Raw genomic sequence first — 26538 nt, forward strand, 5'->3', positions numbered from 1 at the left:
AAGTGTGAACATTAGACTTTACAGAAAATTTGCAAATCTACACTTCACCACTTGATCTAAACTATTGCAAGTTCATAAATTAAATATACTTTTTTGGCGATAAATCTCATTATCACAAGTGCCTTCAATCATATCAGTTGTGCCAAATCAAGATTTGGCGAATCCATCACAAATATAAGTATAAAGCACAAAAAACACACCATGAGCTTGCAATTTCATTTCCAATATTGCAGCTTCATAAATGTATTATATGATCATTTCAGTGACAAAAAAAAATAGCATTCTGAAATAACTTTCAACTGAGAGTAACCATCACTGTCCAATTTGTATCCAAGACAAGCCAAATAACAAACAAAACATCACTTTCATTTTAGCAGCACTCATCTTTAATTCAGGCTAAAAGCAAAACATTTCTCTTCGTCGAATCTTCAGTAAATACACTTGAATCTCCAAATCTTGATTGCAGTATGAAATCATGAAAGATTAATCAAGAAGCACAGATCCAAGCCAAGAAGCAGATGATATATGCTCTTAGATCATGCAGTGCTCATCTTTTATTCAGACTAAAAGCAAACGATTCCGTTTGTAAGGTAGTGGTTCTCCCTCAAAGACATGTCTCTTGTGAAAGAATAATGAGGGCTAAGTGATTAACGAGAGATTGAAGATAGAGGGATGCGTCTCTGATTTGCTCTCGAAGAATAGACTCTAAAAGAGAGAAAGGGCTGTGAGGTATCACAATTCTTAGTCAAGGATAAACTAGGATAATACTATCAAATGAAGTATTTAAAGTAATAGGCTAGTGATAAGATCAAAAGAATGTCAAGGGTCTATTTCAGATCAGAAATGGATATAGGGTTTGGGTTAGACTCTTTGCATGAATTTTAAGAAGAAGGTAAGGAACATGAATGACGTGGAATTATTTTCTAAAGTTGCTTGTACAAATAAGTATGTCTCTCATTAATGTCAGAAAAAGACAAGAAAAACATCAAGTACAGCCTTGAGAAAACTATCATGATATATTTCAGACCTAATATATGTGATACAAACTTGCTATGAAAACAGGAAAGTAGTGGATTTGTTTGATTAGAAAAGAGTGTTTGCAGATATTTTCAATTATCCATTTGCAAAGGAAAATCTTGGAAATTTAATAATTAATGCAATATAGCATTAACTCATACACTGTAAAAATCAGAATCCCATATCAACATGAAAAAATGAAATTAAAAGGCATTGTCACACTAAAATCTGAAATGTGAAAATCAGTCTGAAAGGAGATCATGTATATTTTATGTAAAACAATAACAAAACAGACAAACACCAACCCTTTCTGAAATGGACAATTAGTCATGATATGGAACTATAAATAGATGTTTTAGACGGAATTTAACACACTAAGGAAATTTGTTTTAACTACCGGTATATTAATGATGAATACAGAATCACTAAAAAAAATCTTTAAAATGTTTTAAAAACAAATATTGAATCTTTACTTCCGATTCAAAGGTACATCATACAATTGATTAAAAAGGATAATCAAATCAATAGATTGAGATTGTTTTTGAAAAATCTATAGGCCTACTTTACTGAGTTTCAACTTGTTTTTACTTTATATGATTATAATACTCAACATATCTGTCTGACAATATACATAATAAATTATTTCAAAAATCGCCTTTCATATACAAAAAATCTATTCTCATTACAGGCCAACATCAACTTCAACAACAATAACAAATTCTGTAAAAAAATAATTGGATTTTCTTATGTTAAGGGAATTCCACAAACCAACAACAACAACAAAAAAAGCCAACATAAGTAGCATGACAAAATAAAAATAAGATTACATCCAGATAAAGGCTTTCTGTTCCAATCATCTAATACACTTGTATTAATCTAACGGCCCATCATGTGGTCCGTTTTAGAACAGGAAATTTGCCATCCCCTATCATTCCTTTTCTCTATTACAGGCATACCTTTGACAATTTAAATCACAATAATCAGGTGTCAAATTACAAGCAACAGGTTTAATCTACAAAATTAATTTCAAATTACCCGGATAATCCCTTTTCATGCAATACTGTTGATTTTACAGAGCGGCAGGATTGCAAATACCGGGGTTATTTCTGTCAGGGAAGATTACCGACGATGGTCTAAACCGCTTGGAGAATTGGATGTGACATTTGTGGAATATGCAATCTTTGGAGCAAAACAAGGAATATCCGGTTCCCAATAAGACTATTGTTTCGGGGCTGTGTGAGTCAGGGATGTATTTTGATACCTTCAAAGATTTTCTGACACTTACAAGCAGTGACTGTCAGAATAAAATGCAAATGAGATTAAGCAAATCTCTGTGACATAGATCCCCTGAACAGTTGATTTTTGACTTCCCTGCTCTGATATAATGTGATTTGGTACTGACAGAAGTACAATCGGGAGGATTAGAGAGGGGTTCCGCGGGCAAAGTAAGATGACATATACGGGGAAGTGTGCAACAATTTCACAACTGTTACGTGATTTCTGCCACCTCATGACAATTGTTTGACCCAACCGAGTACTTTCTTTAACTCCAATCTAACAAACTCTGTGTGGATTAGAGCTGGGGCAGGCATGCCGAGTCTGCAGCTAACCAATCCTCAGACATCTAAGACAGTGAGACATGCTATCCCCCACAGGATACTAGTAATCATCAAGATTTGAACAGAACAAAAGCTCTGATATCATCCGACAATTGTAGAAATTGCCCGAGACCTGGGGTTATTATCTCTAATTATCAAATTATCCCATTACATCTAATCTTTCTTGGTTGAGTCATGCTTTTATATCATGGTATCAATGCCAAGTCAAACTGTAAGTCCTCCGGTAATACCTACACACAGGCGTAGTCCCTAGGACCTAAAGTCCTGTCTACTCAAACCAATGGTCTTTCCACTAATCTACAAGTAAATCAGGCTCAGTCTCGCTTTAACCACACAACATGCAATGGTATTCGTTCAGGCAAACAATGACTTAAATATGACCATCAATCTAAACATATCTTACAACAAACAATATTTTTTTTAATAATAAAATAAAAGGGAGTGGGGTGCAAGTACTCTCACTCACAGATAAACCAAGATTTGTCTCAGGTTCTAGCCATCCACCAAGATGATCAAACGGCTCAGACATGCCATGGGTCACAGGAAATGCATTAATCTTAGTAATACCATGAAAAAAGCTAAGTTGGCAGTAAACAGATCATGGTTGAAACAAAATCTCACACCTGTATTTCTTGAAATTGGAGGGGGTCCGAATGGCGCCTCATATGTATATAAGAACAATACAGATGATGCCAACCTCATACACAATGAATATTTCATACCTCTTTATTGCACAAACAAATAATACAGATTCTGGAATACTGTTTGACTTTTATTTCCACTTTCCTATATGTACACAAAATGTTGGTGTGTTCAGCTTGGTTTAAAGAAATCAGAAAGACAATATATAGGCCTAACTGGTATACTGCATAATGACTCATTATAAAACATATTTTAGGTACTTAACAGTGTAATAATACATGTAAATCAAATCTAATTAATAGTTATCTTCAACTAAGAAAAGAAAAATAGAAAAATTACAACACTACTACAATGTAGTTATATTTAAAAAAATGCTATATTATTTATCAACTTGAAATATACTAAATCATTCTCAAAATGGAAAAAAATCCATGAAATGAATAATTCACCTAATCTATGATTGATTACCAGCAACAAAAGGTTCAAGGAATTGAAATAAATCTAAATTCTTATTCTTCATCTATATGTTTCAGATTTAAGCTAGAAGCCTATAACTTTAACACTTCTGTAAATCCACAAATATCTGTGACTTAGTTCATAATCATACACCGGTAAGTATAATTTTTCAACAAAATATATTTATAGAACTCAAAAATTTTAAGAACAGAAAAACATATATTTTGCAGCTTGAAACTTCAACTATCTGATTATGCAATAATATCATGTGAACTATTACTTTACTATCCTGGTATACAGGCTTAATGGTGTTCACATAAATAAAGGTATCACTTCCTTAAGTAGCGATACTTATATCAGGAGTTATACATCTCCAGATGTATTACTAGAGATTTGATTTTAAAGTGCAATGAACCACACTGGTGAACTACATTTATATCTATACTAGAATCTGATAAATAGGATTCCAGACCTTCAGGAAATGGTGTATTTATTGTATTCAAGCTTATCACTTTAAGTTCTTATATACTGTGGTCCAAACCTTGATCATAGAGGACATTTAACCTCTGTCTATTAAGTAGTGCCTTACATAGCTTAACGTTCGCAAATATTTCAGAATATTTTCTTCAAGTTCAATGATTGCTCTGCAAATTATAAAGCCCTTTTTACACCAGGGGCCCGTAACACAAGACTAAGCATAGTAAGCAATGATGGTAGAACATTTTTCTATGATTGATTCCATTGACTACAATGTACAATCAATCGTGAAAATCAAACGTACGATCAATCGCTAACCTTTGTGTTACGGAACCCAGTGGCAATTTTTAACATCAGCGTTTGCCTGGTAGGAGACTATTGATAGACCTGAATCACCCTATTTTCATCTATTTTTTCTTTTTAGTTTTTTTAAGATGGCCAATCAAATGTATTATGTATACACATATGCAAGAATAAAGAGAGCAATGGTGGGCACAAAGAAAACAAAATGTTCAAATGGCTCTAAACGTATTAAAGGCTATTTGTAACTTGTTAGACGCCCGAAGATACCATGACTTTATGTAGATTGTATCAAAATCTAGCATCAAGTATGTGAGCAGAGGCAGATTCTCTGGAATGCCAACAATTTGCTTTCAAAACTTACATGAATGAAGTTGAATTTCTGTGTTAAATTTTATGTTTCTATTTGTTCATTATCATTTCAGTGTTGAGTCTTAATAAGAGTTTATCTTTGGGTTCCATGACATATGCTACGCTGTAAATTTCACACACTTTAAAATGAACAACTTCAACCCTGGGTTTAATTCTATACCCTACCCTAACTAGAACGTAAAACCATATTGCAACCCTAATGCTAACCCTACATCTTAGACGAAATTAAGCCCGGAGCATATGTTGCAGGAGCACATGTTGTGTCACCGATATTTGATTGTTACAGAAAACGCATCGCAGTAGATCAGTGACCTCTAACCAAATGTATTGTATAGTCTCAATTGTTGTACTTCTTTCATTAATTATAAATAGCTATAATAGCAACATGAGATCCAGAGCCGGATTTTGACAACAATCTTGATTGCAGAGGCAGAGGATATTACCCTTTCATCTCCACCTTAATCGCACACAGGTCATAGACTTGCCATTGCACTAAGATAGGTTTGAATCTTATATTACATAATAGTACATGTACTATAGTGCAGCAAAGTAAAATTAGAGAATTTAGCCCTTATCAAGACTCCCAACTATGATCTTGACTGGTTAGGACAATACCCTTTCATTTTCAGGAAGCAGTGGGGTCGTAAGCGTACTTCAAAATGTCCTCTATTATTCGATAAGAATATCATTATATCTAATATTACATAATGCACTTGTACTAGAGTACAGTCAATCGAAAGTTCTTCAAAACTAAGATTTCTGCTTTCATCTTGATTACAAAAGACAGCACCGTCCCATATTAATGATAAGAGTATTACATAATGCACTTGTACAGTTGTACTATAGTATAGTAAGTCCAAAGAACTTCAGACCTTACAGTTAAGATTTCCACTTTGATGATTACAAAACCTACCTCAGGGCTTAAATGCAAGGATGCCAGTGGCATATGGCTCCATGGCCTGAATTTTTTAGAAGATTATGTGAGCGTTGTGCACGACACAAGCCCAAAATGCAAGCACAAATAAGTCTTCTGGGGTCCCTTGAAAAGTGCAAGCTCTAGATGCTCTCTTGCAATCTGAGCATATTTGAGGGGTCTTTCCTCCTCAAATTTAACCATATTTTATGAGTAGATCTATATCTAAAATATTTTGAATTAAAGTAAAAAAAGGATAAGAACGAGGCTCATAAAATCTATAAGCTCATTTTAGATTCTAATTCAAGCCATCAAATTTATTGTTCACACCAGTGAATCTTCAAATCTCCATTTTCATAGGTGATGTAGTATAATACAGATGAAAAAATTGCATTCGTAGTGTCAAAGTCACTATAAAAAATGTGCTTGTCCCAGTTGAAACGCAGCCCGAGCGCTATAGCTCAGCTGCACCGCTCGCCTGCCCCGCCGGCCATGCCTGTAAATTTCTTTTTCTATAAAGCAGACCTAGAAAACTTTCAAAGCTTTCCTCATGGGTCTTTATAGCTTAAGACTAGTTACACTTCGTCTTCTACAAGGACCATCTAGAGTAAAGTGACCTTCCTTCTTGAAGGTGCCCATGGTAAGACCAACATACCTAATATCTATTACATAATATGATAATTGTAAATGGTATTTCTTTATTAAATAAAATCACAGATGAAGATAGATCAAATAATGTCAAGATTTCAACAGCATTCAGCATTCAGATTGAACATCATGCACTTGATATACATATACTCAGGCAAAATACTCAGAGGTCAGTTCCCTTTAATACTGGATATAATAGTTGATAGTTACAATGAAACAAGGAGTTGTCTTACTTTTCATTCAAAGAAGAATTACTAATATATATAATACTTTAAAAAACAACTCATGTTCAAAACTAAACTCTTGAATTATTTTTATTTTATTTTAACTCTATATTTACAAATTTTGTGATTTTTGTAATTGGTAGTCATATTTCCAATGGTATCACTGGCCATTTTTGTAATAATGTTCTATTATAAGATTTTGGATGATATTACAAGGGCATTCATAGTGCTTTATAGATCCTCCCTGGTCATTGGATACTGACTTGCCTGCACACACTATATGCACTTTCTCCGCTCACTGGGGAACATTGTAGTACAAGTTTCCAAACTCAACTGCTATGCATACAGCATTGATTTTCACAAGGTGGAGAGTGACAAAGCATGGACCAATACCTTGCCAAAGGATTCGAACACACCACACTCTGATTACAAGGCGAGAGTCAGACATCTACGCCATTCTCACAACCATTTTACTTCAAAACATCAACGTCATATCATTTTGATAACTCCTCACACTATGGGTTAGAAATGAGTCAATACCTGGTTTAGATGTGATAGGAGCTGTAGGTATAGAGGGCGGTAGTGGTGGAGTTGATGGTATGGGCCCAGCTGATGCTCCTGGAGGGGGCGAGGCTGGGGCAGCAGCAGGTGGTGGAGGGGTAGGAGGAGGGGCTGCAGCTTCTGGGGCAGCTTTCTTAGGTGCATCTCCTGTAATAGAATATTAGAGAAGTAATATCACTTTCCTGATGTTATGTTAATGACTATGATTATGTTTCTTGCTTTTATTCTAGTTTATACAGCAGGTTGAGTGGTGATTACTCTGAAAGTGTGCACTAGAAATAATTATCATTATCATAAATGCACACAGGGTTATTATAGGTACATTTCTATAGTCTTGAAATAAATCTATAATCACAAACAAAGTCCCTACACCAACAAATACTTTGTTGATCTCGGTATTATCACATTTAATATGCCGGGTCAATTCATAAGTACGAGATATTTTTTTTTTTAGAAGTTGACCTACTTTGACCATATATCATATCAATGAATTTCCTATTTAACTTGATTTCCTGCAGACATACACACAGATTTATTCTTGATTCAAATCAACCGATTTCCTGATTATACCAATAACAGAATGAAGGGCATCGCAAACAATGTAGGGATTAAACAGCATATCATCAAGTATGTATTATGTCAGGGTCTCTAAAAGTGTGTAGTCATTTTCAATTGAACCATGCAACTACCTATGGTGTTTCTACGAAATTTTCAATTGCATTTCAATCAGGTCATCTGCAATATTTCCTTGTCATTTTAGCACAAGGCAACAAAAATATGGGTAAGGATATCTAAATATTTTCTCGGACAAACTATCTGGCCATACCAATATTTCTGTACTTATCAAATAGGGAAAACATATTACACATCAACTAATACAATTTGCAGCTATCTATCATCACTGATCCTACATTCTTCCAGGAATCCCAAATGAAATCTGCGATAAATACCATCCTTCAAAACTTTCCTGAAATTGGAAAACACACATTCATCATAATAATATGTGACAGTCACACCGGTGATACTGAGTCCAAACCAACCAAATCTGTAAAGTTATTTCCAATGACATACAACAAAGATACTACAAGGGGAAGATCAGACAGTACAAAGACCGCGTAATGAAACGGTCAGGAAGAGCGCCCCACAGAAGTAACAACCTTTTTTTACCTTTGCGTATCGTGAGATCGTTGTGTACAAAACATATGAGAGAAACGGTGAAGGAATAGACGATTTTTACATCTTAAAATTTTTTTCATTCAATTTTTTGTTGTTGCTTGTATTAAAGATGAATATATTTCAAAGGTTTCTGAATAATAAAAGGTGAAATCATTCCCAAGGACCACCCTTGAGCCCTTTCCAAAGTCCCCTCTCTCATTTACCCCTGATGTTTTATACACAGCTGCGCGCCGATGTGCGATGGTTTACTAACTCAACGCCAGTGGGTGTCCTTCCCCCGGAGCATTTTTCGGGCGTTTGGGAGCGTTTCAAAAAAAATCGCCGAAGTGTCCAATCTTCCCCATATAGTATCTTTGAATACAATCTGTTGGTTTGGAGTCGGTTTCGTTGCGTGTGGCTGCAGCGCAAGAGATCTTTGAATTATATTTTGTTTTCAAACTAGGAAGAGGGACCATACCTGAGACTTGTATCTTGAGAAGCTCTTGACCTGCTACAACCTTCTCTCCATCTGGTGTCAACAACTCAAGGATGACTCCACTACATGGTGCTGGTACTGGGATAGAAGTCTGTCAAGACAATGTATATAGGATGATGATCTTTGATGGTTTGCATGGTTGGACAGATAATGTACAAGAGACTTAATACAACATATTGATGGGCGTATTGAGCTTCACCGGTGAACAGTACCAACAGAGATGCTTCAACAACAAAAATCATTTTTTAAAGAAATAAATTTCTCCATCATTGCATGAATCAATTAGAATAATTAATTCAGAGGAAGATCTAGAGAGACAGACAGACAAAGAGAGAAAGAAAAAAAGAGAAAGAGGGAGAGATGAAGGGGAGAAACGAAGCACCACAGATGAAATTTTCAAGAGCTAAATGATTTCTTCCTCACATACTTATGTCCATTTCAGTGTACACTGAGTTAAAAATAACAGGACTCGTGAAATGTCCGGGAATCGCATCTCAAATTTGCTCCACAGTTTTGTATGAGTGCTACACTAAGTTTCCTTTGTGCATTATTTTTTTTTACACGGGGTGGCAAAAACAATAGTTGCAAGATATTACATGTATCTAACAACCAGTAAAAGCAAATTTGAAAGGTAAAATTATTCCCTGAACTAGATGTTGCGCATCGTGAAATCGACTTAGTAATACAAAGCAATGGACATTTTCATAAACAGCATCTTTGCCTCTTTCAAATACAACCCCCTTTCTCTCTTTACCGTATATGTGAAGACAGAATAGAGCTGAGACAACTTGACATAGTTGTACTTCAGCTTTATTCAAGCCTTGGCCCTTGCAGCCTTCTTCATGTTAGCTGTGTACAAATATGGAAAGAAACTCCATTTATTACACAATAGTATCGAAAGTATAACATTCATGGAGCTTCTTCTCCATGTTGTTTGAATACAGCTAACCTAGAGTAGACTGCATGCCAGACAGCTTAAATAACAGCTCAAGTAGAGCTACATCCAGATCTTTAGATCTTTAGCACTCTTTGTTCATGCTACATTCACGTCTCCATTGGAAATCAAAGTTGAAATTTACTACATCCTCCCTTGTTTACTCACAACACGCACTTTATATTTATCCCATTTTAACTCCTTAACATCTATTTTTACCACCACAAACACTCACTAATGTACACAAACAATGTCACGGAAGCCTCCTCACAAGGTGATTCAATATTCTGTTTGAAACACAATAGAAAAGAAAACCAGTAACCCGATTCTACGGACAAAAAGTGCATATGACCAACAATAACAAACAGACTAATTGGAGGGGTATACATACTGTAACATTGAGGACCAACTAAACATCTGGTAATGTTATCCAGGGATTTTATAAAGAGAAGAATGGAAGGGAAAGTGAGATTTACAGGAAATGACCCAACAATGACTGCACTTGATAATGTGACTCGTGGTCCCGACATACCTGTATGAAGTACATACACATACTTTAACAAGCGCTTCAGGATCCCGTAACACAAAGGTTAGTGATTACTCGTACGCTTGATTTTCACGATTGATTGTACATTGTCGTTGGAATCAATCACAGAAAAAAATGCTCTTACAATCATTGCTAAGCTTTGTGTTACGAGTTACACCTAAGCTCAAGGGGATCATATACAAGGGCAACTGAAATGGGAACATTGGATATGATTGTCAATACCTTGTCTGTTTCGATCTCTCCAATAACTTCATCTTCCTCTACAAAGTCCCCTACACCTGCAAATCATAGTGAAGAATGGATACAAAACAAAACATATGAAACTCATTCATACTTTACTTTTAAACAGATGTTTTGCTCAAAGTATGTAATAGATTATTCAAAACAATTTCACATGGATATTGGTGCTAACAGTCCACTTTTCACTCACCTGAATATGATTATTTGAAATTCATTTGAAATTGCATTTGGACAACTTCATAATCCATAAACATATACCAACCTGAATCCCACCCCCACCCAAAACAAAAAGAGACAAATATCATAAAGCTGAAGAAAATTAATCAATACCACCATCTCAAACACAAATACAGGTATCTCGTGAAATTTCTGATTTTCTGTATTAAAAAAAAATCCCAAAATTTAATTTAGCAACGTCTGCGTGGTTGAAATTCAAGGACTTCTGGGAACATCTACAGTAGGAATTTAAGGCAGAATTTCACCGTCAAGGACAAAACATATACAAGTACCAGCAGTATGTAGAATCACTGTATGAAGAATAAGCATGCAAAATGCTCACTATAACTAAGTAAAACAAGACCTGCAAACAATTCAGGAAACTACGTTCTAGACCAAATTATTCTGAATTTCAGGCCAAGTTTATGACTTATGAGCAAGTTTCGGGAATTCAAGGATAAAACTCTAGCACTTACATGTAAGGTGTAAATTGACCCAACTATTTTGTAGATAATTAATGCAAGAGAGCCTGAGATATAATTTCTTGGAAATACAAGTAGTTATATCCTGGTTTACTAGGTACTTCTTGAAAGTTCATCCTTGGACTGCCTTATCTTTGCTTTGAAAGCTAAGAAATTTGATAGCCAAAACAATAGTTTATTGTAAGTTCAGAAAAGTACAGATATGTTAGAGAATACAAAAGAATTCAGAAAGAACTACTGTACATGTAAGCTTTCTAACAATGCTAGACCAAGTATGCTACTGGCATAGCAAAATGATTTTCAGTTTAAGACATTCATGTATGTCACCACTACATGTACTTGTGTGTCCTTATCTATCAAAACACATGCCTTTTTACACAAGTCACTTTCTATTCTCCATCAATTTTTTTTATTACAGAGGCAATGCTTTTATATAAAGAATTAATATTCATTTTAAAAATTCCAAATGAAATTGTATTATGATATGTACATGTATGCACATCAATACAATACAAATATCTTAAGTTAATTAAATCAACAACCAAACAAAATTTAATATATATCAGGGCTTTTATTTCCAATAACTCCTGTTACATGTACCTTTTAAAATACACCCCAAAACTATTGTATCATATTTCCACTTTCCAGATGTAAAATACATATATATTTTTCTGAACAGCTTGAGTAAAACAAATACATTTATAAATAAGAACGCCTATTTTTCTTGCATACCCTGAAGTGATGATAAAAAGAGCAACAGTTTGAAGAGAGGGATGATTGTAGAGGAGGAGGAGGCAAGATGTCATCAATTATTTAGGAGAATAAATGAAGCATTTGAAAATGAGAATACGACGAGACCCCAGAGGATAGTAATGGGGCCTTGCCATAACGATGAGCGACCACGCATCGCATCACCCAAGCTAAAAGATGATTAGTTTTCAGACAAGAAAGATGAGCACTTTATCTAATTTGCCATTCATCTTTGGATAGCTCAATTAGTCTCGTCTTTGGATTGAGGTGTCGGAAAGACTTTTAAATGGACATGGCTTGGGCTTGCCAGACGAAACGCATCCCTTCAATATACCAATTATTTTTTTGGCTTGCGAGACGGGATTGAAATGAAAATGTCATTATTACTCCAAGGCCATTAGGATGAAGTAGGTTTCTCTTAATTTCTTTCTTTCACGTTTTCTCTCAATCTATCTTTTCTCATTTCAATTTATTTGTTCATCAAATCGCCTGTTCTTGTTACAAATAAACAATCCACCTTCAACTATGCAAAGCAAAGAGCTTTGAAATGATTCAAATTTACAAGATAAGCTATATTCAAGCTTGATCTTTGTGAAGGCCGTATTTATCAATCTATTTTCAAAATTTACAGTACAGTTCCTCTATAACATTATTTCAACCCTTATCATAAAATAAAATATTTTCCTGTATTTTTTACCCAACTGGCAATTTTATTTAATCTTGATACATTTATATGCAAATCTATTTGCACAGTACATATAGTAAGTTCTTGTTAACATTTTGCACATGAATTAAAAAAAAAATCAAAGGGGTTGTAAAAGAAAATGTAAGAGAAAAAATGAATGAATGATGAACTTATATTGAAAATTTATATTCCCAGCAAATGTCAATTTACTTGATTGCAATACATTATTGATGGTACCATTATTCTGTATTTCTCCGGAGTGACTTTGTGAAAATAAAGAGCTCTTTGCAGACGACTGAGACAGAATGACTGACAATTGAATAACAACTTCTTAGCTACGATGAAGACTCATGACTTGAAGACAATAGAACGTTTACCACAATAGTGCCAAGCTCTTATGCATGACTTCATAAATAGAAACTGTCAACGTCTGCCTTTCTCCCCTATTCTTAAGAAATATGTTTCAATTCATTTCATTGCTATGCTCTAGTTACTGTACCAAGCAAGCTATTCATAGTCATAAGTCTTTTTTTTTGGAAAGATGGAATGAAAATTTAAAAAAATCTTCATTTTCAAAAGAATATAATTTACATGTAGAAAGACAAAGTGGAGATGTTTTGTTTCATTTATAAAGGACATGGTTTTCATAGTTTAAACCACAGCGAAGATAAATATTTAATATGTTGGTAGAAAGACGAGATGCTGCGTAACAAGTAAATGAGTCACTTTATAAGGTTGAGTGCTAGAGCATGTCAAGAAAATTGTGAATCAGGAAATATACATGTATGTACAAGAGAAAATACTGTATTGATCGAACAAGTGCAAGTAGTTAAAATTGAATATAGCAATACGCTGGCAAAGATAAACCCAAGTACATTCATATAAAGATGTAAAGATTTTATGATATTTGCCAAGTTAATATCTTTATTGGATAACCCAGAATAGTACCAGATGCATGTAAACTACAAAATCTCATAAACTGCATAGAGAAGTCTACGATAAGACTTGTATTGATATGCATTCATCAGATATGCAGGGTCAGAAATAACATTGATTTTATATATCTTGGTGCTGGTATTAAAAATCATGATTTAAAAAAATAGAAAAAGAACTGTGAAGAGATGGAGATTCCAGCTTTCCCAAAGAGGGATGTAATTACAGATGGCATGATGTATTTCAATGAAGAAGATAAGACCGCTTCATTTCATTATATTTTGACCCGACACCCCGACCTACAATACAAAAAAAGAGAGGATTGCTGACAAAAACAAGAAAGAATCAACTTCTACAAATACATGACTTTGACATGATAAAGAGTTCCTGAAAATAAAGGATGCTTCAAATACCTTGACCACCCCCCCCCTTTCAACAAAAAAGGAGGACTGCAGATAAAAAAAAAACATGAAAAAATCAGGTTAAACAAGTACATGGCATCTTGCATGATAAAGAGCTCCTACACCCAACTTTGGTTCATTTTATACAACAGCAAGCAATAAATTAAAAACTTCATCTCTATATATGTGATTTGTAAAACCCAACACCTACCCAATGCATTAAATTCACTTCAAAAGCCACTTGTAAACCAATCTCTTAACCTCTTCTTGACAATTGAAGACCATCTGGAGTGATATCAAAGTTGAAAATGCCAACACTTGGGCAACCTGTAGGTGTGAGGCATCTGGATTCCCGGCAACCCTTCACACCCCATGACTTGTCTCATTCCTACTCATATCCTTCCAAACATTCTCTTCCCTTTCATTCCGCATCTTCTCCAAAAGCCATCTCGGCCCCGCGTCAATATTTCTTTTGATCTCGCAGAGGAAATCTTGTAGTAATGGTGAAAGGAGGGCAGCTGTGCTTTGGCACGTGCACGCGGGATTGGACATGGTGTTTACAGCAGGAGGTTTGTTTGGGTAGAATAGAAGAGATCTCTGGTAATTCCTTGCCGATATTAAAATCAATGACCGACACCCTTTAACACGATGTCAATAAGAATAGGATTAAGACAGGGACATTGACACTTCCAATTGTGCATTGCCCTCAGTAGAGTCGGATTCTTTTAATGATCACACAGTCATAACAGGCTTGGCTTTACCTCCCTCGCTAACAAATCATACATAATGTAGGTATAGAAAACCGTCAACAACTCCATCAGTTAAATGACAAAGTGCACCCACTTTCACGTAAGTGCTCAACGTATTTACAGTACAGGACCAAGGAAAATAACTTCTAAAATGAAAGTGATCTTCGAACTAAAACATATTCAATGCAACTATCAAATACCACTAACACCAAACTTACAACATTAGAGATCCATTTTTTTTTTTTGGGGGGGGGGTAAATGTTTGTAGGACAAACAAAAATATAACAAATACATGTATAAACAATAATTAAAGACTAGGCCAATTTCAATTATGGACATTCATATGATTTTTTTGTATTTTTTAATGTTGAGGCATTTGCAATAAATGCTGCTTAATTGGACTGAAAAATAAAGCTATATTCATTATTCAAATACATTTACTACTGGATATTAATCATCTTTCAATTAAAAGAAAAATAAAAACTCTGAAAAACTAACATTTCCATCAGAGAAAGAAGTCAGAAACGAGTTGATGCCTCATCAAAAAGGCAAAAGATAACAAAAGAAAATTAAAGATTATAATCATCATTCCGAAATAAATCCATTTCTCCCCATGAACATGGATGCATTTAAAGATGACTTCATTCAGAAAATGTCATTTGATAGTTCAGAATGGTGATTAAATATCATCATTCTGATTTATTCAATATAAAACAAATTTATTAGAATAATTTATAATACAGCAGTAAAAAGAATTATACTGAAGGCCTAGAGAGTTTGGAACTATTATACATGCAGTAAAATTAATGTGACTACACTGTACATTCATTTCCTGAAGGCGGGGGAGGGGGAGAGGGACACAGCCCCGATGGAAAATGGTCACATTCTGGTAACTAATGGCACCATACCGTGTTAACAAGTCTTTCTCATTTCCGTAAATATTTCCATCATTTTTTTTTTTGATGATAAAGAATAGAATCTAAACTCTTAATACAGGTAGTCCCCAAATTAGATTTCTAAAATGCATGCTGCGGGCTACAACCGTACAATCTCTATGCTAACGTCACCTTGAACAATAGGTGTGTGCAAATGGTTGCATCACCTATGTAGCTCCAATCTATTCTGCAAAGTCGTAAGCAATAAATATTTTTGTAAATACAAGTAGTAGGCCTAGACTCACAGATGTAGTCCTCCATGGCAATCAATCGTGTATATTTACATAACAGATATAAAGCCATATATTAAATGAACATGATCTACTGAAAGGATCAATAAGTGAGAATATTGATAATAAAGTTAGAAGCTCCAGTGTCAATTTAAAGTACAATCCAGCTGGTGGGTATTTTCTTAAAAGGAAATCATGAAATTCATTTGTACACATACTCCATAATTATCTATTTTCTCAATGAACAGAAAAGCGCAGCCGTTTCTTCTTTTGCGTGGGGAGGGGGTAAGCTTTACTAACCATTCCTATTGATCTGTATTACATTTAACCTTTAAATCATTTCTCTTATCCTCCTTCAACTCTCTTTGCCTTTTAGATGATAGTCACAGAAGCAGAAAGGGAAGTTACCTTTATCTGCACTTGACCTAGTATAGCCTTTAACACATATTCACTTAACAAAAAAAGTGCATACAAGGGAATCACCAACAACAGGGTCATCTTACAAAGAGTTACGATTTATCCGATCAATCGCAACTATGGACGGCCAGCAAAGTCAGCATACAAAATGCATGTTTATTTTTTTAAAAAATTCTAGATATGAATGTATATCTATAAATTCATTGATTTCTTGACAATTTGGTGTGATCTCCTTTGTTTACAAAAGACATTTTGCAAATTTCCTGAAGAAAAAAATTATGACACTGATGGATTTCCAGAGTTACGATTGATTGGATCAATCGTAAGTCTTCGTAAGACCCTGGTCTCAAATTAATGTATATTCCATAGTATAATGTATATGTATCCAATGTATATTGCATATAAGCAATTTACAGGTTTACAGAGTTTTCTTCTATTTGAACCAATTTTGTAGCTCTCTACTAAGATAACATGTGGGTCGAACACCATAACATGGGGGGGGGGGAGGAAACACTGAGCAATGTTGAAACTTGGGAGGGGTGATGTGATGCATGCTTTACCTAGCAAAAAAAAGCTGACAAAAATTTTACCTGAAAATGGTTAGGAGAAGTGTATTGATGTGTAGTATTGAACTAAAATAATAAAAATGACAAATTATAATAAAATTTTGTTTACAGTGGAAAATTAATTTTGCAGTGACAGATGATAAGTATTTACTATCAAGTAAAACAAAAATCACTGGTTGAGTATATGAACAATTTTTACAAGGATAATATGGCGCTAAATAAACAGTATAATATGTTAATGCGATGGAAAGCTGAGTTGCTGAATTCCTACAAGAGTTGTTTCAAAAGAAAGCGATAATTGCAAAATAACAAGAAGAACCAAGACAAAGAAGAACAAATTACTGGAGTAACACATGGATCAATGGTGTATCTTAGGAATAATATAAAGTTGAATCATCTTACCTTTATCCCACCTTACATCGCCCTCTGACACCGACTCGGCAAAAGGAGGTGTTTCTACCACTTTAACTTCATCATCTGAAACACAAAATAAAACAAAACTAGCACATCAATGATGTGGAGCTCATCGGGCATCTCGCAACGAAATTTAACACATTTAATTTTAGCCAAGTTGACACTGTAGTGAATTACATTGGTGACATAAATTGAGGATATAGAATTGAAATTGATGAAAAAATGACATAGAAGCATTTTTGTGATCTATGAATAAATTTCATATAAATTAAGCATAAATAATTTTCTAGTCAAAATTTCTCAACTCTGTGTAGAACCTTGGTAAACCTCATGTACAATGTAGCTCTCAGATGGAACAAAAATAATCAAAATCAATCAAGAAATAAAAAAGTATTTTTGTGAGTTTTTAAAAAATATGAATAAATGAGTATATTTAATGAGTTTCAAAATTCTGTGTTGAAATTTTGTATCACCACCTCGAGCTATCATATAAAGCAAACAAAATTAAAATTGATTTACAAATGAAGAAGAAAAAACATTTTTGTGATATATGAATAAATTTTGCATAAATTAGCATAAATAATTTCCTAGAAAAAAATTCAAAATTTAGTGTACAAGTTTGGTGAACCTCATGCAGCTCTACCAGATGGAAGAAAAAAAAATCAAAATTGGTCAACAAATAAAGAAGAGGCATTTTCTGTGATTTATGTATAAATTTTGCATGAATTATCGTAAATAATTTTCTACTGAAAATTTCAAAATTCTGTGTAGAAGTTTAGTGACCCTCATGAAGTTCTACCAGATGGAAGAAAAATAAAAATCGATCAACAATCAAAGAAGGAGCATTTTATGTTAATTTTTAAAAATATGCATAAATTAGCATATTTAAAGGACAAGTCCACCCCAACAAAAAGTTGATTTAATAAAAAAGAGAAAAATCCAACAAGCATAACACTAAAAATTTCATCAAAATCGGATGTAAAATAAGAAAGTTATGACATTATAAAGTTTCGCTTAATTTCACAAAAAAGTTATATGCACATCCTGGTTGGTATGCAAATGAGGAGACTGATGACGTCATCCACTCACTATTTCTTTCGTATTTTATTATATGAAATATTAAATATTCTAATTTTCTCCTCATTGTCAAGTGATACAACAATTAATTCCTCCCTGAACATGTGGAATTAGCATTGTTTAATAATATATGGTTCAGTCAAGTTGGTCCTTTTTGTCAAATCTATAAAAAATGAAATATTGTATAATTCAAACAATAAAAAACAAAAGAAATAGTGAGTGATGGACATCATCGACTGACTCACCTAGTTGTACATATCACTGTTTTGTGAAAAATAAGCGAAATTTTAAAATGTCATAACTTTCTGATTTTACATCTGATTTTGATGAAATTTTCAGCACTATGTTAGTTTGATTTTTCTCTATTTATTCAAGTTAGCATTTTCCTGGGGTGGACTTGACCTTTAATGAGTTTCAAAATTCTGTGTAGAAGTTTTGAATCCCCCATCTAATGCTATCATATAAAGCAAACATAATTGAAATCAGACTTGAAATTATGAAGAAGAAGCATTTTGAAATTCAGTCAACAAATAAAGAGGCATTTTCTGTGATTTATGAATTTTGCATTAATTAGCATAAATAATTTTCTACTCCAAATTTAAAAATTCTGTGTAGAAGTTTGGTGAACCTCATGAAGCTCTACCAGATGGAAGAAAAAAAAAATCAAAATCGGTCAACGAATAAAGAAGAAGCATTTTATGTGAATTTTTAAAAATATGCATAAATTAATTTCGCATAACTAAGCATTAAAATTGTTCTAGTCAAAATTTCAAAATTCTGTGTAGAAGTTTGGTGAACCTCATGAAGCTCTACCAGATGGAAGCAAAAAAATCAAAATCGGTCAACAAATAAGCATTTTTTGTGAATTTTGAAAAATGTGCATAAATTAGCATATTTAAGAGTTTCAAAATTCTGTGTAAAAGTTTAGAATCCCCCACCAAGTGCTATCATATAAAGCAAACAGAATTGAAATCGGACTTGAAATGGCAAAGAAGAAGCATTTTGAAATTGTGGACGGACGACAGACGCCACGGCATAAGCTCATCTGGCCCTTCGGGCCGGATGAGCTAAAAATGACTATTCTATCCCTTCTAAACCAAGAACATATTTAATGATTATTAGGAAGGTGTTCTATACAGTAAGTCTAACTCAATACTTGCCTGAATTAGACAACATAATAACAAAAAGTCTGGCTTTGCCATGATGATATTTTGCTTATACAATTGGAACATTCCACTGAATTGGACATTGGACTCATCTGGAATTTCCCTTGAAGGTACATGGTATTCTGGTAGTGTGAGATGTAGGGGTACTATCTTTTACTATTATACTTACTATAATAATGTGAAGTATGGATTCCTTTTAGATCCCAGATTGGTTGTGACTGGTAGCTTCCTATTGCTGGCTGTATCCTTGTACTTTATAGAAGTTGGTTGAGCAGAGAGGAAAAAAGGAATATGTAATTTTTAAAAATCCTTTTTAATTTTCTACAAAATGGATCCTCCAAAAATGATTTAGTTAGGAACAATATTTCAACTGTTCAGAAATAAGTGAAATAAGTGAAGTTAAATATGTCTAGGAAGACAAAATAACTATGCAATCAATCTACAAAGAAGTTGTTTGAGCAGAGAAGTAACATAGAAACATCCTTAAAAAAGAATTCCCTTTTAATTTTCCACAATATGGATCCCAAATATAATTTAATTAGGAATAACACTTCAACTGTTCAAGTTAAAATGTACAATGTACTTCTAGAAAGAAGTTGTTTGAGCAGAGAATTAAAACATATTATACAGAGAATTCCCTTCTGATTTCCTACAACATGGACCCAAAGAAAAAAATTATTTAGTGCAGAGAAAGCATTTTAAATGTTTAGGATATGAGAGTGGGTAAATTCAAAGATGAACATAAAAACACAATAATTATGTACTTGCAATCTATCATTCTATAGCATTACAAGACCAAGATGTCTTAAATGAAAATCATCCCATCTAAATATAATTGATTTGAATGCTCGAGTGAAACCAAAATGAAATGATTTTCTCCATTTCCCCTCTAAACAAAAAATTGGTGAATATCAAAATATCTAACCATGTCTAAAATCTATCCTCAATGACCACTGCTTTATCCTATGAGGGTAGATAATGAATGATACACACATTAGGGGGCTAATTCTCACACATTACTGTTTGCTTCAGAGGAACCTGTTGGTACAGCATCCATAGTCTTTGTTAATTCCAAATGATTTCACTTGAATAACCGATAGCATGAGCACACACTTCCAGAGTGCATTTACCCAGAATGGGGAGACTTTCTTTTCTAATCAAACACAGCACTACTATACCTAACCAAGGGGACGAAGGATCATTTGAGGCTACTTTACAACAACAAAAAATGGGTCAGAGCTGCATTTGATGGAAAGGGTTCCTTCCCAAGATTTTAAATGAAAAACATATATCACCCCTCTCAATGCAATTTCTCTACTGTCAATATATCCATTTCCCCTGACAATTGTCCTCACTGATGGCTGAATTGTATATCGTTTATGGGTGGTATAATATTTGCATTGCATTCTCCACGCTGCTTTGTTCAAACCACTTGAAAGATTAGCATTATACCTTATCCACTATTCTACAGATCATTGGCCATTGCTGGTCCATGCTTCATTGCATAACGGCATACAGAGATGGAAAATTAATAACATGCTGTATTATCTGCCTAAACTGGCTGTGATGGAGGTGAACCCTTGGATGTATTTTCATCTTGTTGCTCTTCTTAATGCATCTATAAAGTTGGGTGTGAATTATTCATGATCTGTCTCACACGAGGGAATTTCTGAGCCCCTGCTGCGGCCTTCTTCTGTTATTAATGATCCATGGATGCAAATATGATTACAAGAGAAATATATCAAGGTCTAAGTTTTCCCCCTCTCTTGCAATCAATAATGCTTTCAACATTGGAAAAAGGGAGGAAGTTAAATGAAAAGCAACAAGTCTGCCTTGGGGACTTTTAGTGTGGTTACTCAGGGATGAAATTAAAGAGGTGGAATGTAAAGATGAATGGATGAGAGAGATGGTGAGATGAAGTAAATGTATACCTCAGAGCTTGTTGATACTTTGAAAGCTGATTATATGCCCTCCACTGACATCCCTCCGATGAAGCTTGAAAAATAAAACCATTTTCACAGAGATTAAGATAAAGGCTAATAAGTTGTATAAAAAAATCAAGGATCAGTTTAATTAATGTATCCCTTATACTTCAACTTACAGTGTTAAAATACAATCAAAGAAAATTACACAAGAACTTACATATACACGGGATATTTACAAATGTTTGGAGATACATGTTGAAACCGAGCAATGTTTTCAAGGCCTTTTGCCGGGACCCCCTGCTTTTGCAGGGAACCCTCCTTGACCAGAAGGGTATTCACAGCTTACTATTAAATAAGCCCTGATAATAACAGGCCGCTACTCCCTTACACCTTCTTAATTGGTTGTTTTTTGCCTGGTGAGCAAATGGTTAACAAGGTAAATACAATTATGAACCATACATTTAAGGTTTTATGCAAAAAGCCTAGATATGAATTAATTCTGAAAAGAGGAAAAGAGGGGAAATGGGTTTGTCAGGGTTACGTTTCTTGAGGAACTTTAACTTACCACATGTACCTACCATCAGGAGCAGTGATAGGGTGTTTTTATTGGGGGACAGCACAAACTTAAAACAGGGCACTCGCGTCCCTGCTTAAAACAATGGCCTTTTCCTCAATTGAATAATACTTTAAAGGAGAAGTTCACCCTGAAGAAAAGTTTGTTGTAAAAATAGCAGAAAAAATGATAAAAAATACTGGTGAAGGTTTGAGGAAAATCCATTAAAGATTAAGGAAGTTATAAGAATTTCAAGTTTTGTATTTCTGACATCATAAATGAGCAGCTGTGTGTGTGTATGTGTGTGTGTATTTGAGTTTTGTCAGATGTGCATCAATCAGATATGATTATTTACGTCTGGGACAGACCTTTAACGTCACCATCTGAAAGACGTGACAAGGGCTCGAACCTCGAACCTCTGCATCCATTTGTAACTTCCCCACAGCTTGGATTACAGGCACATGCCACAATGCCCATATGTTATGTAATATAAAATGCATAAATTTCAAATTTTCAATTGTTTGTGACGACTAATTTTTGTTTTCTTTTTAGGAAGGTGTGTGAAATGATTTGTCTATTGATATACTGAATGTCACAACAAAACTATTTTCAATTTTCGAAGTAAATTACATTTCATTGATTTGTTATACCATTCGATATTTAGGAAAGCTGCTCGCATATGACGTCACAAATCAAATAACTGAAATTCTATTTAATTTTGTATTCTTGGGTGGATTTTTCTCAAACCTTTTACAATATTTTTATTTTTTTTTCTATCATTTTTACAACAAACTTTCTTTGTGAATTTTCCCTTTAATAGGGCATTATATTCTTGGACATTTCTTTTTTTTATAGTCATCCTTCCCCTTTCTTTCCTTTTCTTCATCTTTCCATCGCTACTTGAAAAATCAAATAGGGGTGGTCACCTAACTGCCCCCTCGCAGTACTATTCCCGACTACTAAGGACACCTAAATTTTGATTGGGTGATAAGCAAGTTCTATTTTCTTACCTATATTCAACTTGATGTTCCTTGATATGCATACCTACAAAGATATGGATAAATACAAATAATTACTATTTCATAATAAAAACGAAAAGAGGTTTTAAATCTTTACTACACATTAAGCAAAAATAAAGATCTGTTTTTACCCAAAAAAATCAGCAACAAAAATTACTCACCACTTACAAAAATATGTAAGACAAATAAATATGGATATATCGAGAGTCAATATTTTGCTAAAGTTAATTAGAATATAAAATATATGTAGGGAAATAGAAAAGGTATTCCAGAGATTCAAATCTAGTTCTGTCCCTGCCAAAGATAAATGGTTATTTATTATTTTTTTCATTGTATTGATAATTAGACAGTAATATGAATGAGTATGGCCTTTATTTAGAAATAATACAACATACTGAACTGGAAATGACACAAACCACTATTTTGTTCAGAATCTTATCTATCCGATCATACTTACTCCCTGCTCCCCGTACGATTGATACTATTTAGGATATGATTACATGTACCCGTCAATATTTCCCTATTTTGTGACAGTTGATGACCATATAGAGTTACCCAAATAAAGGGAAAATTATCAGAAATGTCACTTGAAATCAATTTTTTTCATGAGAGAATCCATCTTGGAATCTGACATCTAACCTGAGTTGAAAATAGACGGGAGCAACGAGCGATTCCGCCCTCGTGTGCTTTGGAATCGCTCTCGCAACTGCCTAAAACTGCTATAGTACTGAGCGACTCCCAACATGAAGATCGCTCCCGTCAGCGCCCGTCCAGTCTCCCACTTATGACTGCATAGTAGTCAGACAGCCAGGCCAGCGAAACAGCAGTTTTTACTTTCATGGATCGTCGAGTTCTGACGTGTAACTGAGTGGATTTTTTAGAATCACGGGCACGGCGCTTCAGAAAAATGCGTATTGATTTTCAAACTCTCGATATCCTGGGTAGTGGGTACTATTTTTCAAAACGCTGCGCGGCACCAGCAGGTCATGCTGTACCTTTGATAGAAAATTTTTCCCTTTTTATTGGATTAATTTTGAAGATACCATCCTAAATTTGCAAGAAAATAAGATCGTAAACTCTGAAGAAAATCAATTTTTTTTTTCTGAGTACTTTTCTGCGACTACACTTTTGAAATCTGAACTAATTCACTTGGTGCTCTGGATATTTGGCACAGATCCTGGAATTTTAAGACCGAAATTAGGATTTTCAGTGGGGATTTTTGGTGAGTAAGTCAGTTGGTAGCGATTCGGCATGCAAGTTGAATTTTCCGACTCATCATCACCTGTGTAATTCCCCTAATTTACCTCCATCCACGTCACTCTGTTGTTCACTAGAGCTAGAAACTTCATCATCATTCTCTTCATCTTCAAAATCATCAATTTGAAAATCCAAATCTAGATAAACTTCTGGGTTTTCTTTCATTTCGTGATCGAAGTATTCAGTGACAGTGTGGAGAAACGTACCCTCGCAACAGGTTTTGCATGCAAGTGGAGCTCGACATGGGAGAGCCAATCACGTCTCTCGTACACTCATGCATGTCATCAAAAATCCCCAATTTCGCGGACATAATTCTGCGTGTTTGAAGCATTCAGAGAGAGAACTGTATACTATCAAATAACTGAGTTTCATCGGTCTCCATGATAAATGATTTACACCATCGTGTTCTTATTTTCTCCTTTAATTTGATATATAATTCTCCATTTTTAGGATTTGCAATATATTTCTACTTTAAAAATAAGCTAGTGTGTATATATATATAAATGTGTGAAATTATACGTGTACAACAGCTTTGGCAACTCTTTTATTTAAATATTGTGTGAAAGAAATGGATGAAGAGAAATATGATAGGCGTAGCTTAAATCAAGGTTCCCCAGAGCTATCTACCCTTTGGAAAATTTGGTGATGCCGAAAAAATGTCTCTGCCGGGAATCGAACCCGGGCCCCCAGCTTTGAACGCCGGTGCCTTAACCCGTCTCTGTGGTCTAGTGGTTAAGGCACTGTTCAAAGCTGGGGGCCCGGGTTTGATTCCCGGCAGAGACATTTTTTCGGCATCACCAAATTTTCCAAAGGGTAGATAGCTCTGGGGAACCTTGATTTAAGCTACGCATACCATATTTCTCTTCATCTATTTCTTTCACACAATATATATATATATAAAACGAGAGGCGAGAGCTTTACAACATAGTGTATACTTTGCTTCATCCTTGATTCTACTCTACTCTTCACACATATATATATTAAGAAATACATATAAATAGGCCTATGACATGCAGAATAAAATGAGATTAGATAAATCATGAAAACTTTTTTATTTGATTTGATTTGATTTGATTTATTGTTTTCTTCTGCATCCATAACATTCGTATAATACATTTTTCATAACATAATAAACATAATATGCTAGCATTTTTGGCATGAATCATAAATAAAGAGTATTAAAAAGATAATTTCAGACAAAAATGATTAACTATATGATATTCACAGTATATTGATGCAGTATAGGACCTATTATTCTTCATGGTCTCCCTCTAACCTCTCTGTAATTTTATTTTGTCTGAAAATTAAGCAGCTGGTGGATATTTAATTCATATAAATGATATATATTCCTTTTTTTAATAAAACAAATATTATTCAAAAATTTGCATCTTCAATTAATTTCATCGCAGATTACTACTCTCACAGGTCACCTTCCTCATTTCATTTCTTTTTTTTTTACTTATTTTTCTCAATACTTTTATCTATTCTCACATTTTTTGTTCTATTTAATTCATTATTTTGTCTTTGCAGTATTATAAAATCTTGGGACCAGGCCACTAATAAAACTTCAGAATGTCCGGCCATGATCCTGAATTACATGCAATAATATTATGTATCTGTGGAGAGAAAAATAAAACACAGCTCGCTTAATATCTGAATAAAATCATGATTGAGATAATTATTTATGAAACGTATCCTATTCTTGAAAATTGATTGCATTACTAAAATATACAAATATGCCTCTGGCAGTCTCGCCTGCATTACGCAATTCGATATAGCAGCAGTGCTGCCTCTGAAAACAGCTAATGAATAATTATTCATAGAAGAAAACACTAATATAATAATAAAATATGTCCATTCACCCGAAATGAACTTTGACCATGATCATATGACCTACTTGATTACCCTTATGTCGATGTTTCATGAGCTAGATCCATAATCTTTCTAAGTTATGATGTCAATTCAACACATACTCCCAAAATGCCAGAGGTCATTAACCTTTAAATGACCTTTGATCTTGGCCATGCTCCTGAAAGGGTATTCAGAGATACATTGCTGCTCTTATGTCCAAGTTTCATGAACTAGATCCATAAACTTTTAAAGTTATGATGACAATTCCTCAAATACCCCTAACATGGCTAAAGTTTGTTGACCCCAAGTGA

The 26538-nt window shown here is 34.2% G+C and overlaps 1 protein-coding gene across 1 annotated transcript in view; it reads right to left on the minus strand.

Moving 5' to 3' along the window:
• LOC129264204 (dihydrolipoyllysine-residue succinyltransferase component of 2-oxoglutarate dehydrogenase complex, mitochondrial-like) overlaps positions 1–24483 on the minus strand; it is a 40044-nt gene extending 15561 nt beyond the window's left edge. Inside the window, exons 1-8 of the mRNA XM_064101513.1 lie at positions 24424–24483; positions 23111–23144; positions 21554–21617; positions 19792–19874; positions 17368–17442; positions 10584–10639; positions 8863–8971; positions 7209–7376 (exon numbers count right to left, since the gene is read on the minus strand). Coding sequence (XP_063957583.1) covers positions 7209–7376; positions 8863–8971; positions 10584–10639; positions 17368–17442; positions 19792–19874; positions 21554–21617; positions 23111–23144; positions 24424–24483 — 649 coding nt within the window. The remainder of the gene's footprint in view (positions 1–7208; positions 7377–8862; positions 8972–10583; positions 10640–17367; positions 17443–19791; positions 19875–21553; positions 21618–23110; positions 23145–24423) is intronic.
• Positions 24484–26538: the final 2055 nt, after the last annotated feature.

The sequence above is a fragment of the Lytechinus pictus genome, chromosome 7, assembly GCF_037042905.1.
Source record: "Lytechinus pictus isolate F3 Inbred chromosome 7, Lp3.0, whole genome shotgun sequence".
Classification (NCBI taxonomy): Eukaryota; Metazoa; Echinodermata; class Echinoidea; order Temnopleuroida; family Toxopneustidae; genus Lytechinus; species Lytechinus pictus.